We start from the raw sequence: 17,833 nt of genomic DNA, 5'->3' as shown, positions 1-17,833 counted from the left end.
TGCCACACGCCTTGTGTCGCAATCCTGCATAATGTTATCGTGTGTAAATTTTTGACTCCCGTTACAACGCACCGGTATTTGACTAGGAATGAGTAAATTCTAAAAAACCCAGCCAACCAATCAAAAAGTTACACAAACTCGATGATACTGGAGTAGTGCACAAGTTGATCGGCAACTTGCGCACTGAAAAGAAAAGGAATAAAGCTTAAAGTATTCAGGAAAAAAAGGAAGGCGAAAAAGAGCAGCCCATAATTCCTCTTCCACTACCTCAGCCATGGGTTCTGCTGGCGGTCTGGTCGACTGGCGCTCACCGCTCAGCCCAATCCAACCCACTCCCCATCCATCATCCACTCCAAACCCCCACCGCTAGAATAACTCGAATTGCTTTTCCTCCCTCCATTTCCAGGCACACGACGGCTCAGGGAGAGGAGCCGCGCACCACCATGCGGCCACTCTCCTACGCGCCGCCGGCGCCGCAATCGCGAGCGAGCCCCAGCCCCGGCCGCGGGCTCAGGACGCAGCCATGCGCGCTCCCGTTCCCCGACGCCCTCCGCGCCGCGGCGGCGGCGGCGGCCGTCTCCCTCTCCCTCCTCGCAGGCGACGCCGCGTGCGCGGCTGTGGCGGCAGCCCCGCAGCCCCCCGAGATGTGCAGGGACGGGGGCGCGGCAATGGAGGAGGAGGTGAGGGCCGAGGCGGTGACGAACGAGCAGCTCGTCGAGGAGGCGTGGGAGGTGGTCAACGAGAGCTTCCTCCCCGACGCCGGCAGCCGCCCATGGTCGCCGGAGATGTGGATGGTGAGTTTGTCTCGCGGCAACGTGATCACGAGCGTGGTGTATTTGGTTGTTCAGGTGGACACTTTCGGGTCTCTACGGGCACTGAAGTCAGAATGCTCATTTTGCTCGTTGTTTGCTGAACACATTGTGTTCTCCGTAGATTGATAGTTAATTTGACCCACTGCAGCAAAGGAAGCAGGATATTCTCCAAGGCACAATCAAATCCCGATCTAAAGCCCATGACATTATTCGGAAAATGCTAGCGAGCCTTGGTGATCCATACACAAGGTTCCTATCTCCCTCAGAAGTAAGTCCTTCACAAGTGGTGATTGCTGTTATATGCTATTTGTTTTATGAGTTCGATATTTTGCCTGTCCAATCTATTCAGCTTATTCCATTTCTTCCTTTCTTTCTCATGACCCACAGTAGTGCTTAACAGTTCACTAGTACACGAGCTTCATGATATGGTCAACTATAAATGCTAAAGTTGGCATGAACAATCTTTCGAAAAAAAATAATTTGGCCATTCCATATAGAAATAGTGGAGAATGCTTTGGATTGGGCAAGCTGTTGCATTATATAGTAGTTATAGATTTAGAAGTGACCAGTAAACCTTTTGGGGAACTGTTAATTTCTCTTTCAGCAATATAGTAATGCACTGCTGCATCATGTTCTTTACTTCCTTGCTTTCACAGTGAGATAAAACGAGGCCATATGTTGATGCCTTCCTTTCATTTCCCGGATTTTACTTATGGCTGATGTTTGTGATGAATACATGTTCTAACTGTAGTTGCAGTTCTGATGTTATTTTGCATGTGCTAAATCAATCTGCTAAAGTTCTCAAAGATGTCAAAGTATGACATGACGGGTATTGGATTAAACCTGAGGGAGATTCCTGATGACATTGGCTCTTTCAAGTTGATGGTATTAGGGCTGCTATTAGATGGGCCTGCTTACTCTGCTGGTGTTCGACAGGTATCAACTATGCATTACACCTCTTAATTGTTATCTGCTTTACGATGGGAAATTTGCTTTCACCGTTGTGCATATTGAACCAATAAAGTTTGCTTGTTCTGTACTTCTGCTATAGAACCTTCTTTGTCTTTACATTATATTAAAGATGAGTAATGTTTTTAATGAAGCTGGAAAGGAGGAACCTTGTCTATATCAAACTATGTTCTAAGGAGTTGCACACTGAAGATGCACTTTTTAGTAATGTGTAATTGATCATACTATTATCACAGAGTGCTGTTGTTTCGTATATTTGTGTCTGGTTGCTGGGACTGCCCAGTAATGTAGCTGGGTATGAAATATTTGCATGCATATGCTTTTCTGATATTTGTCACTGTAGTGTATGTGTGTGTATCAATTAGTTAATGATACACTTCTTCATATGCTTTGGATAAGGTGCACAAATTAACTAATTCAGCAGGTCATTTTATCTTTTATTAGGGTGATGAGCTTTTGTCAGTCAATGGAATTGATGTAAGGGGTAAATCTGCATTTGATGCTTCATCCATGCTGCAAGGTCCAAAGGAGACGTTTGTTACGATTAAGGTAAGGGACAATCTAATAAATATTTGTATCTGGATTATGTCTGACATCTCTTTGTACTCATTATCTTCTATTTTAGTCTTTCTTTATTATCCTAGTATTTTAGTCTTTCTTATATCATGTCTAGGTTAAGCACAGTGACTGTGGTCCTGTTGAGTCAATGAAGGTGCAGAGACAACTGGTTGCCCGAACTCCAGTTTTCTATCGTTTGGAGAAAAGAGAAAATGAGGATTCATCTGTTGGATATATTCACATTAAAGAGTTCAATGCAGTTGCCAAAAAAGATTTGGTTAGTGGTGTGTTGCTGGTTTGTTAACCTTATCATCTGTCTTTTTTTTTGTGGAATCTGGATGCAATAATTTTCGTGGTTGATCAATGCCCAAATATGCTAATTATTGCAAATGGTCATATATTATCTAATTCTCATCTCTAAACTGATACACATATATCTAAACATATACCTTTCTTCCTTTATTTTTTCCATGATAACAGTTGGAATATGGCATCTTATGTTCATTTAACATAACTTGTCTCTTGCAGCACTAAAACGTCTACAGAATTCAGGTGCCTCCTATTTTGTTTTGGATTTGAGGGACAATCTTGGTGGACTAGTGCAAGTATGCCATCTTTTTTCTTCTCTATCATATATCATGTGATGGCTATCTTTGATCTGATAGAACTGCATGATTTTGTAGAGGTATCATATTTTTGCTTTGATGTCCATGTCTCGTAAGCTTTTCAAAGCAGTTTGAGGCTTATGCTTATGAAAGAAACTGGCAAGATTTTATTTGTTTGGATGGGGTTTATGGGCTTAGGGCGTGATGCTTACATAGCTTTTATTTTTTATTTTTGTCTTGAAGGCTGGAATAGAGACTGCAAAGCTCTTTCTGAACAAAGGAGACACGGTAAGGATGTTGCCTTGCTTCCATATTTTCAACTTTTGGTTGCCTGTCTGTAAGCGTTCTTAAAATTGGTGCATTTCTTTTCTTTTTAACTTTTTGAACCAAAATGGTGCGAGGCCATTGGTTGTTGAATGAAAACTGCTCTCCTTTATCCATAGAAAGGACTTGTCAAAGTAACTGAGCCTTTTTAATTGCCAAATTTCTTTATAATCTTATAAACCTTCAAATTTCAGTTTCAGTTAAAACTTAGTTTTCATAAACAGTTAGTCAGTTAATTCAGATTTTAAGTGCTTTATCTGTGCAAATATGCTTCTGTTTTTGGTTGGAACTTGGAAACAACAAATCGTGGTTGTTCTGTTTTGATGTCGACACTGCTTTGAAATTCTGATCAGAGTCTGGAGTTATAATTTGTCAACAACCTCAAAAAGGGGTCACCATCCCAGCTACTCTAATACAGTGTCTATACGAGAAAGCCCCTGAACCTTGAACTTGTTATTAATATTTATTGATTTGATATCCCTGTTTGCTTAACAACAAGCTGATGGACATCCACCTGAGGTTACATTATAAGCTTTTAATATAATATTTGCTGAAACTCAAATATTCTTCCTATGTGTATCAACAAGATTGAGGGTCTTCTGTCATTTGATTGCTTACAGCATTGCTAATTTTTCCTTTATATCATCAACTGATTTTTTGAGGCAAAGGATTCATGTCCCTTTGGAATTCTTCAGGTCATTTATACTGCTGGCCGGGATCGTCAAGTCCAAAATACAATTGTTGCTGAAAGTGGACCTTTGGTTGCTACTCCTCTTATGGTGTGTTTATGCTATGGTGATACAACTATTTCAGAACATTTCAAGTAGCAGTAGTTCTACGAAACAGAAAGCAAATGCTAGTTTACAATGTTCCGTTAAGCTGTGCAACAGAAAGTGTGGAGAACTGCATTTGCACATACTCCTAGCCACATTAAAGTTGTTAAGTCCACTTTTATGAAATTTTGACGCTTTGCTATACTCTGACTTGACATTGTGAGAACGGTGAAGGTTTAGAGCATTTATTCATTTCCATGGACCATGGTTCTTCTGATTTTGCACTTTTTGATTGGCTGGTATTAGAAATGGCACTATACGGATTATCTATGCTAGCAAGTCTCTAGTTAACCAAATATCATTTTAATGAAATTCTATCTGAACTATGCCACATATTTATATCTGCTATATAATCAGATTATCTTTAAACTCTGAATTGTATTTCTCACTTGTTTATCTACATCTTGTGACACAGTTATTGGTGAATAATAGGACAGCAAGCGCCAGTGAAATAGTAAGTACACATTTTGTCTCACTGACAGTAATAGGATGCTAAACAGTAAAAGCTCACCAAGATACCAACAATTTTCTAGGTTGCTTCAGCACTTCATGACAATTGCAAAGCTGTTCTTGTTGGTGAAAGGACTTTTGGCAAGGTTTGAGCCACATAAAAGGGGATACTATGGCCCTGTTTGACACAGCTTATCAGCAGCTTCTGCTTCTCAAAAGCCTGAGTTTATGCTGGCTTTTGAAAAGCTGATAAGCTGACTGAGAGTGATTTTTCTGAAAAGTTGTATGCTGAAAGTCTAAAAATTAAGATAATAAACTAATAGTTTTTCTCAGAAACCATAAGTAGCTTTTCAGAAAAGCAGCTTTTTAGCAAAAACCTATAAGTTTCAGCTGTGCCAAACAGGGTCTATGATAGTGCTTTTTCTGTGATCAACAGGATGTATTATGTCCCCTTTTTTTGTATATGTAACTCAATATATGGGATGTTACAGGGCTTAATCCAATCTGTATTTGAACTTCATGATGGTTCTGGTATTGTCGTCACAGTTGGTAAGTACGTGACACCTAATCACAAAGACATCAATGGAAATGGAATAGAACCAGATTACAATCGTCTTCCAGGTACAATATGGAATTCACCTGTTTTCTTTTGTTACACCTAAAGTATGCAGCTAATTTGCCATTGGCTGAGTTTCCTTTTCTGGCAGATTTAAAGGAAGCCAGAGACTACCTTTCACGTTGCCAAAGTAAGGAATTAAGCTGAGCCAAGCCTTTTATTCCGAAGCCTGTCACAGAGTAAGATAACTTTATTTACTGTTGCATGTTTGGACCTACTGTTTTGCATTATTCTGCATACTGCAGCTGAGCCATTTCCCTAGTGGCAGTAAAGAGAAAAGACTTACAAAATTAATGCTTGTTGCTTGTAGCAACAGATGAGAATCTAGCTGGTTGAGTGTGATTACTTGTGTTGGATCTGTGTACTTGATCCAAAAAGAGAATTATTTATTTTATATGGTTGTTTCACAAAACATCATCTGAACTCTCAAAAAGAAAAGGGCACAGTGATCGTTAACAATTCTGCTCACTTGAACAAGCCCTCCGCGTGTACCTTTCCATCTCACAAGAGTGTCCCGTATTGCCTGCTTGTTGTTGGGTATGGTCATCTAATGAATAATTATCAGCATAACTGGCTGTCATCATGAACTAATAAAGAATAACTTGCAGTCATAATGTTCTTAACGTCCCTTTTTTTGCAGGGTCAGATGAAGCAACACGTTACAAAGATGGAAGTATGGAACATAGCTGATGCTCCGTCGACTGTACAATGATCCCTCGATGGTGTGCTGAGACTTTAGACGTGACTACAACCTCGTCAGAATGAGCGTGCCCTTGAAACGAAACCGCGAAATAGAAGTAGGGAGCACCTTGGACTCATGGAACGAAGCATTGGAATCAAGATTGCTTTGATTTGACTTCCGCTGAAAATACAGTTAAGGCAGCACCAATCTTGAAATGGCTTAGCCTATACACGATGAGCGAACTGTCGTGGTAAAAACATCATTTTTTTTAAACCAACTGGCAAGAGAATTGTCTGTAATATTAAATTAGAATGAGTGTTTGGTATAGGCGGAAACAAAAGTGGTAGTTTGATACAGGCGGCCAGACAAAAAAACAAAAGTCTACTCATCGAAAAAGGTGTCTCGTCCCTGCGAGTTCTTATAGTTCTTATAGATTTCCTTAGAGTAACTCTAACTCATTTACTATTTTGGTTATATATCCCCGCAAGTCCAACACATCTTATTGGCACCACAAGCGATTTGTGGAAATTTGTCATGAGCTTAGTTGCTTCACCAAAAAGGTTTAAGATTTGTGCCAATGCTAAGACTTTGAGGAGATGAAGATGACCGTATCGTCAATATACAATGAAATATATGTTGTTAGAATGCGTCATCTGATGTGGCTTGAAAGGTCTTCATCCATAGCTACTTTAAAAAGGCGTTGTAAGGGGTTGATAGCTAGGACGAATAATAGTGGAGATAGAGGTTTCCTATCTGAGGCCTCGTTCATGTCAAATTGATGCGTTAGGTATTCCATTCAAGAGAATCTTAAAGGAAGAGGTGGATAGGAGTAGTACGATTCAATCGTGCCAATATGCTGAAGAGGCATAATGTTGCATGAGAGTGATAAAGTACTCCGATCGGATTGAATAGAGAGCTTTAGCGATATCTATTATAAAAACATGATAATTTGTCAAATTCTCATTTGGCTTACGGGCGTGGCCTCCTACTCTATTCCTGCACTGCACAGCCTCTCGACTCTAACTGAGGTCACTGTACTGTAACAAATGGGCGAATGCTCTAGGCGTGATCTGGTCTGGAGTTCAGTACTGCATCAGTTTTCAGGAAGTTGCTGTACCGTCTAGCTGTTGTAACTTGTAAGAACCTCGCAGGATCTTCTAAACCATCGTTGCACTTGCCAGCGCAGTTTGCTGACCTAGTGAACTTGTGTGTGAGCTTGTCGGCGGGCGCGTAGAAACTATAAAGCACCCGCCCTGGGACGGCGGCAGGTGCCTGGCGCGCCGCGGACGATGCATGTTGTCCGCTGAGAGGGCGGGGGCATGGCAACCGGGTCGGCGGCCCACGCGTTGGCGGGAGGACTAACGAAAGTTGGCCGCTGCCCACCCGCCACCCCTCTCCTCCTCCTAGCCTCCTCGCCGCGGACGAGACGTTGAACAAGAGAAGCGAGTCTGTTTTCTTCCGAGACACGTCGGGTTATCTCTCATCAAGGATTGCGATTGCTGCAACGGCGGTTGAGGCCAAGACCGCAACGGCGGGCGATCCGAAGCAAGCGTGCGTGCCAGCGGGCCGTGGTGTGGGGAAGGCTAAGAGAGAGAGAAAAGACAACCACCAGAGAGGAGGAGACAGCCCGCATCTGATTCTGGAAGCTTCCCGCTCCACTCCTCGCTCTCCTCAGGTACCCTCGCCGCCGTCTCTTCCTCCGGTAACCGCCTCCCCTCCTCCCCCGCCGCGTCCTCGAATTCTTCTTTTGCTCTCCTCGTCCGCGAAGCTAGCTCGCTACAATCGTGTGTGGCTGGGGTCTAGCCGCTAAATTTGGGAAGGTTTGCCCCTGGCGTTGGCGCTACTAGACTTGTGTTGCCGTCGGCGTTGTCGATCTGATTCCGCCGTACCTGTAGCCCTAATTTGCTCAAATTTCTCAGTGCAGCTTAGTACTAGCCGCTTCTAATTCGCAGTCTCTCTTTTCCCATCATAAGGATCCTTAGATGATGATGATACGGTTGTAGTTTTAGACTTTTAGATACAATAAACCCCAGAGTTCCCGTGACTAGTTTGCGAGTCCATCCAATGAACTCTGCGTACCCGGACCCAGGTCCTCAACTAGGTCCTCAATATGTTTGAAGAAAGCACTCATTCAGTATTGACATACTCCTATTGATTGCAAATATTTTTCATGTACAGATAGATAGAATTGAAGGGAAGATGAATGGTGTGGACGAGCAGCAGCCGCCTCAGGCGAGCAGCATGCCCAGGACTCAAGACGGTGTTACCAAGTCAAGTTTGGGGAAAGAACACATACAAGGGAGCGAGCTCTGGACCGATGGGCTCATCTGCGCCTTCGAGCTCATGAAGGGTGACAGGAAGCCAGCTCAGCACAGATCGTGGCCAACATTTGAGCAGATGCAGGAGAAAGCAGCTGCTGTGTACACGGGGAAGCACACAAGAAGGAATGGTCACCAGATCATAGCGCCGGAATTGGATGAGAGCAATGTGTTGGAGAACCCCTATCAGGCTGAATTCGGTAATGATCCTTCCGTGCTCAAAGATATGCCAGCGCACGCAAGGGAAATTCTGGATCACAAATGGGTGCCAATTGGATGGAGTAGGATCGCGGAGCTGGTCCAGAGGGTTCAATCAGACTCCAGCTGGGAGAATGAGCAGATGGAGATGAGTGACAGCGAGGATGATTATACGGTAGCTGATGTTGCGGCCCCATATTGGCAGCGTCCAGTGGGGCCTACTTGGTGGTGCCATGTCACCGCAGGCCATCCCTTGATCGACTCATGGTTGAATAGCGCTCACTGGATTCATCCTGCCATCAGAACTGCACTGAGAGATGAGAGCAGACTGATAAGCGATCGGATGAAGTACCTTCTATACGAGGTTTTCTTTCTGACTCCCATCTATTTAAAATGCGTAAATTTCGCAAAACTATAAATACTTTGACAAAATTATCACAAAACTACATATTTAAGCAATAATTTCACAAAACTACAGATTTAGTGCTAATTTTATCGCAAAACTACAGATATTTTGGTAAAATTATCGCAAAACTACAGATTTAAGCAACAATTTCAGATTTTATCGCAAAACTATATATTCTAGAGGAGCTGTTCCCAGTCCCGTTACCATAACGACCGGGCCTTGCTTGCAGTCTCACAGCAGCTGCCAGCTCATGAAACGGACTTGTAACCTTCTGTGCATCATACTGTTTTGCAATTTAATACCCTGAATATGTAGTGCATACACATTAACTTCCTGCAATTTTTGTACCAGATGTAGATTCACATGTTTCCTTAACCTCACTTTGCTACTGAACTCGGTCTTTTATATTTTCTGAACTAATGAGATAGACTATGTATTCATATTCTACATTGCAACAAGTACTTGCAATATACATATTCCCAACTGTTCATGCCCAAGGAACACTCTACTCTTCCTCACAATAGATTTTCATATGAAAACTATGTGATGGAGCCGGACCTCATTTTATAGCAATTATCATACCCACTTTTTTACTGGGTAATACATGGGAACATAAATATCATATACTCCCTAACTGAATGGTTGAATCAGCTGTGGTATAATTACGTCTACGTAACATATTCTAGTTTTTCCAAGTTGCGGTTGCAGAACTTTTTTGTTGCCAACTAAATGTGTTAAAGTCAGTTGTGCATATTTGCAAAAATGTTACCAAATAGTTTTTGCCTGGAGTATATATGTGTATCTCTCTATCTATGCTAACTCAGTGTAGATAAACTGAAAACGTAGGGGAATCTATACTTTTTAGTCAACACATTCCTTATTGTTATTAGTCTAGTGGTTGATGCCAAAATTAGTAGTTTGTTGAACCATGCTGGTGCTGACTCTTTTGCTGTATATTTTATCTACCACGTCATATCTTAGTGTTAGAAAGAAAACATGAATGATGCTTGCCAAAGGTTCAATGTATAGCAGACTCTGCTAATGTGATGTGCATATCAAATTTATTATATAAATCCCGTTAGCTTTTCAGGTTCCAGTTAGAGTTGCAGGAGGTCTGTTATTTGAGCTTCTTGGTCAGTCAGTCGGAGATCCAGATCATGAAGAGGAAGACATACCCATTGTGCTTCGGTCTTGGCAAGCGCAAAAATTTCTTGTAACTGCAATGCATGTCAAAGGCCCTTCATCAAATATAAATGTGTTAGGAGTGACTGAAGTGCAGGTACCAACTCAAACGTTTTAGTTTCTATTTTTCAGCTCAATACATGATTACTAAAATTTGTCCAGGAGTTGCTTCTTGCTGGTGGAAGTCAAACACCTAGATCAGTCCACGAAGTAATTGCACATTTGGTCAGTCGTCTTTCACGATGGGATGACAGGTGGTGACAGTCTATGATCTCTGTTTCATTTCAGCTTAGGTCCTTGGGTTGTTCAGTTGATATTTTCAGTAGTTAGTAGAATTCTTTTCCTTCTGTAGTCGTTTTTAAGTTTTTGGCTTAGCTTTTGACAAAATAGGTTTTGAAGAGGCTTTAATAGATTAACTACTAAGCACTATTGAATTTAAGCACCAGAAGTTGCTTGTTGTTTAATTTCTCTTTGCAAATGACACTAAACAATATAACTATCACCATAAGTTTGCTTGGCCTTTTCTTAATTTTATCTTGGTGGTAGGCTTATTCCTGACAGCCTGACCTACACCTGAAGGGTCCATCATGTTCTATGCATTTGCATAAGCAGGCATTGAATCCTGAATGAGAGTATTCTCACTGAGTACTTTCTTTGGAGAAAAACCTAGTGTGCCCCTCGGAGCTAGGTGCTAGTCGGGCAAACAAGCACCTAGCACCTAATCGGCGATTAGGCAGGCATAGGCAGAGCTAGGAAGCCACCTAGGTGGGGAAGAATCAGCTAGGAGGTTAGGCAGGATGGTGTCGCCTAGCGCCTAAGCGTCCACTTTGGGGAACACTGCCTTTCCTAATCATACATTCTCTCTTCTGATTATCCTGATTAACATTTCTGAAAGAGCACTCTCTATATCTAGAAATTTTCTGTCTATCACTATTGCTCCTTACCCGCAGTTGTTGTTATATCTAAATATTGGTGCCTTGCAACAAAATTACAGATTATTCAGGAAATATGTCTTTGGGGAAGCAGATGAAATCGAATTGAAATTTGTGAATAGGTAAGAATACTGTGGACCTGTAGGGACATATCTCAACTGCCAGAACACTGTATTTGAATTGATGAGCCAATGCTCTAAATGAGCTGATTTCATCACGCTTCAAAATAAGCTATGCTCTGCTAACTACGTGTTTAAACTATCAAATTCACAGGAGAAATCATGAAGATCTGAATCTAATCAGCTTCATATTGAACCAGGAAATCAGAAGGCTAGCAACACAGGTAAGCATGCTAAGCTAATTCCCCTTTTCGCTATTGGTTGTACTAGCAAATGCTCACTGGATTTCATAGCCAAATGTATTAGAGTGGTTGATTTGGCTTTACTCTCTTTTGAGGTATTATATAAACGATTGGATCAGATTAATCCAATTGACCATGCGCTAATAAACTTGTCAAGTATAGTCTTCTTGTTGGTGCACCAGACCTTTTTTTGGCCACTTCATTGACCATAAAAACAGCCACCTATGATATTTTGGAACACATGACCTGGCCTCAGATTTATCGTTATATAGCTTGGTTGCATCCGATTGATCGATTTTTAGTCACGACATTGACAAAGAAAATATGAAGTCCTAATATTGACTAACAATGTTTAAATCCTGGATGCTCTGTTGAAATTATGCATTTCAGTACCTGGCTCCTTCCCTGCCTATGCTTGAACAATTTATTAGCTACGGAATATGTTGCATGTTTCTTGTCCATATTTTTAGGTAATACAAGAGTGATTTGTCCTTATTAGAGGAAATTTAATCGTATGGTTAGCAGATTAACCATCTGTAACCTTTATAATCTATGATGGAACTTTAGGGTTTCCACACACAGTTTTCATGCATGTTGTTCTCCATCTGGTCACTTGATGAGCTGGACCATATAAGAGCATAAACATCCTTGCTAGGTAATCAGGGTTAAATGGTCACTTCATGCAAGAGAAGAGATTTTACTCGAGCTTCTCAGACATTTGAGGGGTAACGCCACAAGAGCTATTTTAGAGAGTATTAGAAAGTATACAAGGGACATGTTGGAAGAGCAGGAAGCTGTGCGTGGGCGCTTGTTCACTATTCAGGATGTTATGCAAAGCACTGTTCGTGCGTGGTTACAGGTTCGAATGGTTCTGCCACATTTCAAGTTTTCAACTCAAAAGTAGTGCATTTTTTAAATTTCTTGTGGCATTGTTAACTTGAAAATTGGCGTGATTGCCAACTTTTGCCCTTTTACAGGATAGAAGCCTCCGAGTTACCCACAATTTGGCTATTTTTGGTGGCGGCAGCATGGTTTTATCCATAATCACTAGCCTTTTTGGAATCAACGTCGATGGCATACCAGGAGCACAGAATGCTCCCTATGCTTTTGGTTTGTTTACGGGACTTCTCTTGTTTCTTGGAATCGTCCTTATCGGTGTGGGGATGCTGTATCTTGGGTTACAAAATCCAGTTAGCAGCGAGAAGGTAAAGGTGAGAAAGCTGGAGCTCCAGGAGCTGGTTTCGATGTTCCGGCATGAAGCAGAACAGCACGGCAAGGTCAGGGAAGGTCTTAGCCGGCATGGTTTGCCACCGAGTTCATCTGCAGCCTCTGGCGAAGGCTACATTCTTATTTCCTGAGATGGGAGATTTTGCTAAGGTGTGAAGTCATGTTTGGAAGTGAAGAGCAGGAGACATGATACACTTACACTCGTGTTCTAAGGGTTGTAATTGAGGAAATTGTCATCAGAATGTTGAATATAATTCTAACGACAGGTTGGCTCCCTTCTGTGGCTGGAGTTGCTACTTTCTAGTGTTTGTTCTTGGGAGGGATGGACGGAAGGAACCTTCACGCCCAGATGGGTCTGTGCTGTCTATGCGCTCACCCCTGTGCGGGCCTCGCCGCCGTGGCTTTGTTAAGCTGAGAATGCGGCGTTGCCTTGGGAGGAGAGCGCCGAGCACTCCTGGTTCTGGCTGCCTGCCATCGTGCTGTCTATCCGCGCGCGCTTGTGTTGGGGTGGACCGGCGTTGGAAGTTTTTCAGACTGCCTCTTCGGAACGCGTCGATCTTGTAGGACAGGAAGCGTTCGAGGCGAGGAGGAATCATGTGTTCCAAACGGTTAACGGGGGCATGACTGGTTGTTCGGAGAAAATTGGTGATCAGAAAAAGCCAGGGAGAGTACGATGCTTTGGTGAAGCACACGCATGCAAGCAGGGGCTCCAAAGCAGCCATCAATTAGCAACTGAGAATTTTGTATACTTACAACACAAGCCTCACCGAATGATCAGGTACAGTGACAGAAGCAGCTGCAAAGGTACCAATCATTGATCTAGTCCTTCGAAAAGGATAGGGGAAGGTGGTAAAACTTGTAAACCAAGCAGACACCAATCATTGGCATCCTGTAATCATGTGCAGGAACCATCACCAGGTGTCAGGCCCAAACATCTGCCTTCGACTTTCAGCAATGGAGGGGAAGAAGCAATACTGAATCATGAAAATGATTAGTTCCGGTAGTCACCGACATCAACCAATCTCAACAAAAAGTAGTGTGCTATCTTGTTCCTAGGAACACCCCCCCCCCTTCTGCTTGTGAAAAACCTTCGATCAGGGTAAATTGTGGAAAAATAAGGCTTTCACTGCTCAAATTTATGCTTTTATAGGGTAAAACTGAGGTTCCCATAAACCTTCTATACAAGGGTATCCGGTAACTACAGTAATGCATTTGAGATTAGTCCCTCCTGGTAACTCGAACGATACATAAAGATGAAGAAAGTGCTTCTATGCTCCCCTAAAGGAAAACTACACATATCCTATGGTAAAAGAGAACACGGCAATTCTTTTAGGGGAGTATAGAAGCACACCCAGAAAAAGGGGTAAAAGGAAAACGGTAATGAGCAGCTTGCTCCTATCGATTTAGCCACGGCCTCCGGTATATGCAAAATGTAAACCTGATCCAAACAAATACTGAATATTGATCAAACCAGCTGTTGTTATCAAATGACTTCAGGTGTCCTATTTTCTGTGCTTGTTCAGAATTGGAGCTTCAGGAATCAGCACCGTTTGAAATCTCTTCTGGCGACTGCTGCGACTCGATATCCATGCTTCCCACCTGACTGAGCTTTCTCTGATCCTTTCATTCACAAGAAGAAATGTACTGATGTTAGCAGATGCTCCAAGAAGGAAATAGGTTTAATACAGAGAAAGAAAGATATTAGGATAAGAAGAGTACTTGTTGATATGCATTTTGAACTGCTTCAAGCATTTGGACGACGTGACTCATCATTGGCCTTTTGTCAGCATCAGGATCAACACACTTCAGGCCAACCAAGATTGCCCGCTTAAGGGCACGTTTTGGTGGTTTAATCTCGAGGTTTGGATCCACTACCTCCTCTGCCCTCTTATTGGTAACCATCATTTTAAGCCACTCTACAAGATTCGCCTGAAACAAACAATAAAAGAGGTGTAAGGACTAAGGACTAACAGAGACGGTGATGACAAAACTTACGCAAAGAGGTGTTCAGAACAATTGTCTGAAATGCGAAATACTACCTCATCAGCAGGCTTACTGTAATCAACTGGATTCCTAGCTGTCACAGATTCCAACAACACCACTCCAAAACTGTAAATATCACTCTTTTCATTTAACATCCCACTGTTTGCATATTCGGGCGCAACATACCTGGTGTCAGGTTAAGAAGAAGAATATTAGCAAAGAACGGAAGAACTAACGATAGGACAACAACGAATGGCATATCATGGGAGCTATACCCATATGTTCCCATCACTCTTGTATTGATATGGCTTTTGTCAGAATTCAGAAGCTTGGCCAACCCAAAATCAGAAACCTTGCTGTTGAATTCATCATCGATTAAGATATTACTTGACTTAATATCTCGATGTACGACTTTGGGGTCTATGGCCTCATGAAGGTATGCGAGCCTGAAAATCATGAACACTCACATTAGCAAGGTTTGTTAAGCAAGATTTCATGAAATAACTTTTAAAACAGGTCCAAACTCCAAACTTACGCTTTTGCAGTGCCAAGGAGAATCTTCATACGGTTTTCCCAACTAAGGACACCACGTTGACTCATGGCCCCATGAAGCCATTGTTCTAGGTTGCCATTGTTGACATACTCATAGACAAGCATTCTGCAGGTAAATATTCATAACAAGTTCATATACAATGAAAAGCTTCTGTGAAAAGCTATGCATATTATAGTTTGAACCTTGACGTGGTGTTTTTAGTCAAAATTAATAAACATGAAAGAAGGAAAAGGGAAAGCTCAAATTAGCATTTTGCACAACTGGGAAAAAGAACTTTCTTGTGGTAATGACTACCTATTTTCCATTGTGAATTTTCAGAACATAATCTGTAGTACAGATATCATGATGAACAACTTGCATAAGGAGCAGCATATATACTGGTCCTAGCAGCCTTTATAATCTTCCATGATGAATGCAAATTAACTGAGCAGAAAGAAGAAACCAAAAGGACGAAATGCTCACCTGTGTATCCCTTCCACACAGTAGCCCAGAAGCCGCACCAGATTCTTATGTCGAACGTGACCAATGGCTTCAACTTCGACTCTAAATTCCTTCTCTGCCTGCCCCCTGTAAACCCAGATAACAAATCTTAGCTCCAAGTTAATATAATGGTAAATTCAGCAAGACAACATACACTTACATATTATTAAGGATCTTTTTCACAGCAATCTCAGTCCCATTCACCAGCCGACCCTTGTAGACAACTCCATAGCCACCCTCTCCAAGAACGTTACTCTTTGCAAACCGATTTGTAGCACACTCCAGGTCCCTCAAGGTAAACCAGTGGCCCCAGCCCAAATGTGATAACTCAGGCAAGCCAACCAGTGGTGAAGCTGAAAATGTGTATGGTGAACTGCCTTTTCTAGCCGGCCCGGAACTACTGTAATCTTCAGAGTATGAACTCCCAGCCTTCTCTATGTTGTACACTGAGCTGCATTGGCTGAACGCATCGACATCAACAGATCTACTCTCTGCCAAATGCGCTACGCCCTTCATCTGTGTATATTTATCATGCACTGGCATGAAGGGCGCTTGGCTGTCATGTAGACTTTGCACATCGACTCTGTCAACGTTGATTTCCTTTGACACAATATGGATCTCAGCCAGCGATGTGTTGTCGAACCTTTTCACTGTCTTTTTCCTTCGCACGGAAAGCCACAGTGCAGCGATAAACAGAATTGCCATTACTATCCCAACGCCAATGGCAATCAAGACCCATAATTTCAAACGGAATACTGGTGTTGTTCTTGACAGTGCTTCACTAATAGAATTGTTTGGGGACGACATATTCTTCAGTTTGCTTGATGAACAACTGTATGATATGCTCTCCTATTTCAGAATCTTGTCCTGATTTGACGAAGGAATTTACAAACTTATCCTAACTGCTTTATCTGCATGGGAAAGAAAAAGGTACCTTAGCCAACACAGGAACCTAAAGTCGCACATGAACAAAACTACAAAAGAAAAGGGCAATTTTGTCTCTAGAAGAAAGTTACGCAATTGCTCCATGTGAGGGAGAAGTATCATTTCCAAATCACCTCACATAAGGTCTGGAGCAAAGCAAACTAATCAAACAGCAAAATACCAAACGCAACATATGTAGAGTTCGAAAAAAGAATCTGGACAATGTGCAAGAATTTTCGAGTCTACTCCTGCCGACATCAGAACACACCATAAATCCCAAGACTCGGCATAATTCTGAGGCACAGTACGAGTCAACACCTTAACTCCTTAAGGAGAGATTGTCAGATGGGCATGCACCGCACTAAGAAACAGGAACCGGAGAAGAAATTACCGTGGGAGCACCTCCAACCAAACCCACAAGAATTCCATCACGAACTCCGGCGGCGCCCCTTCAGAATTGGAACAGCCGGGCGCTCGCTGCGCGCTACTGTCCTTGCTTGTGCGTGGTGACGCCGAAATGTGGAGGAGGCTGGAGAAGGGCAAGCGGCCTTAGCTCCTTTGCGAAAGAAGAGAAGCCAAAAAGCCGAACACAGCGCACACCTGCACACATGAAGAGAGAGAGAGAGAGAGAGTAAAGGGGAAGCAAAGGGAGGAGAGAAGGAGGGGGAGGCGAAGAGAAGAGGTTGCAATGTTTGGAGTAAGGTGGAGTGGGGCGAGGAAAAACAGGGAGCGCAGTGAGCGGAAGGTGCAGTTATTAAAGAAAATAAGAATAGGGGAAGGAGGGGGAATTAATGGTGGGGATGGTTGAGGACTGGTTGTGGCGGGTGAGCCGGGGAAGTCAAAACGTCCAGGGGCCTTTGCTCTGCTTCGCTGGCTGGCGCCTGCCTGCATGCCTGCCTGCCTCGGGGAAAAGAAATGCAACTCCTATTGGCAAATGTGCAATTAATCTATTAGGATAATTGTAAATTTGTTATCGTTTTGAACCGTTATTGTAAACTTACTATTAAAAAATTATAAAAATACCACCAAAACTGTCATTCGAGTGACATTCTTACAAAAAATTAAAAAACCAATAGCAAATTTGCAAAAGCCCATTTTTACCACCGTTGTTATCAATGACGTGTTCTCAAAAGCTACCGTTCTTAAAAACTTTGAGGAATTACCACGGGTCCACTGCAAACTTCAAAATTTGCCACTCACACGACCGGAAGCCGACACGTCTCACCGGTCCCACAGCTAACGTGGCGAGCGATGCAAAAATGACCCTTCTACCCCCGCGCTCAACTAAGTCACCCCGACCAATACCACACCGCACGGCTTGAGCTTCTGAGCTCGGCCATGGCGGGCGGGAGTAGAGCAGCGCCGTCCCGCGCGTCGCCGTGCCGTACCGCTTCGCACGCACGCCAGCTACCGTGCCGTG

The 17,833-nt window shown here is 42.7% G+C and overlaps 3 protein-coding genes across 10 annotated transcripts; 2 read left to right on the top strand and 1 right to left on the bottom strand.

Annotated features, from left to right (window-relative positions):
- Positions 1–241: 241 nt before the first annotated feature.
- Positions 242–6,272, top strand: LOC133917702 (carboxyl-terminal-processing peptidase 1, chloroplastic-like). 6 transcript variants are annotated; one of them, XM_062361570.1, is made up of 13 exons: positions 242–794; positions 961–1,080; positions 1,611–1,748; positions 2,226–2,330; positions 2,455–2,623; positions 2,868–2,944; positions 3,188–3,232; positions 3,964–4,047; positions 4,517–4,555; positions 4,635–4,697; positions 5,043–5,172; positions 5,259–5,346; positions 5,808–6,272. In XM_062361570.1, exons 1-12 carry the CDS (start codon positions 444–446, stop codon positions 5,312–5,314), a joined length of 1,377 nt encoding a protein of 458 aa, XP_062217554.1. In that variant the 5' UTR covers positions 242–443; the 3' UTR covers positions 5,315–5,346; positions 5,808–6,272. The 6 variants fall into 6 exon arrangements, 4 of the variants coding, with proteins under 4 accessions (XP_062217554.1, XP_062217567.1, XP_062217560.1 ...); XM_062361583.1 differs by lacking the exon at positions 1,611–1,748; XM_062361576.1 differs by lacking the exon at positions 4,635–4,697.
- Positions 6,273–7,037: 765 nt separating this feature from the next.
- Positions 7,038–12,752, top strand: LOC133917668 (uncharacterized). Of its 3 annotated transcripts, none has more exons than XM_062361551.1 (8): positions 7,038–7,524; positions 8,028–8,729; positions 9,862–10,050; positions 10,116–10,207; positions 10,948–11,007; positions 11,159–11,228; positions 11,902–12,105; positions 12,224–12,752. In XM_062361551.1, the coding sequence occupies exons 2-8, from the start codon at positions 8,049–8,051 to the stop codon at positions 12,602–12,604; spliced, it is 1,677 nt and encodes a 558-aa protein (XP_062217535.1). In that variant the 5' UTR covers positions 7,038–7,524; positions 8,028–8,048; the 3' UTR covers positions 12,605–12,752. The 3 variants fall into 3 exon arrangements, with proteins under 3 accessions (XP_062217535.1, XP_062217531.1, XP_062217540.1); XM_062361547.1 differs by having other exon boundaries at positions 7,038–7,551; XM_062361556.1 differs by lacking the exon at positions 7,038–7,524 and adding an exon at positions 7,573–7,669.
- An 844-nt stretch (positions 12,753–13,596) lies between these two features.
- LOC133917692 (probable receptor-like protein kinase At2g42960) lies at positions 13,597–17,154 on the bottom strand. Its single transcript, XM_062361566.1, has 8 exons — positions 16,805–17,154; positions 15,650–16,400; positions 15,472–15,576; positions 14,992–15,114; positions 14,732–14,902; positions 14,513–14,642; positions 14,193–14,402; positions 13,597–14,093 (listed from the first exon to the last, which is right to left on the bottom strand). Exons 2-8 carry the CDS (start codon positions 16,294–16,296, stop codon positions 14,007–14,009), a joined length of 1,473 nt encoding a protein of 490 aa, XP_062217550.1. The 5' UTR covers positions 16,297–16,400; positions 16,805–17,154; the 3' UTR covers positions 13,597–14,006.
- Between the last annotated feature and the right edge of the window lie 679 nt (positions 17,155–17,833).

Source organism: Phragmites australis, chromosome 1 (genome assembly GCF_958298935.1).
Source record: "Phragmites australis chromosome 1, lpPhrAust1.1, whole genome shotgun sequence".
NCBI classification, from domain to species: Eukaryota; Viridiplantae; Streptophyta; class Magnoliopsida; order Poales; family Poaceae; genus Phragmites; species Phragmites australis.
This window is presented reverse-complemented; position numbering and strand designations above follow the sequence as displayed.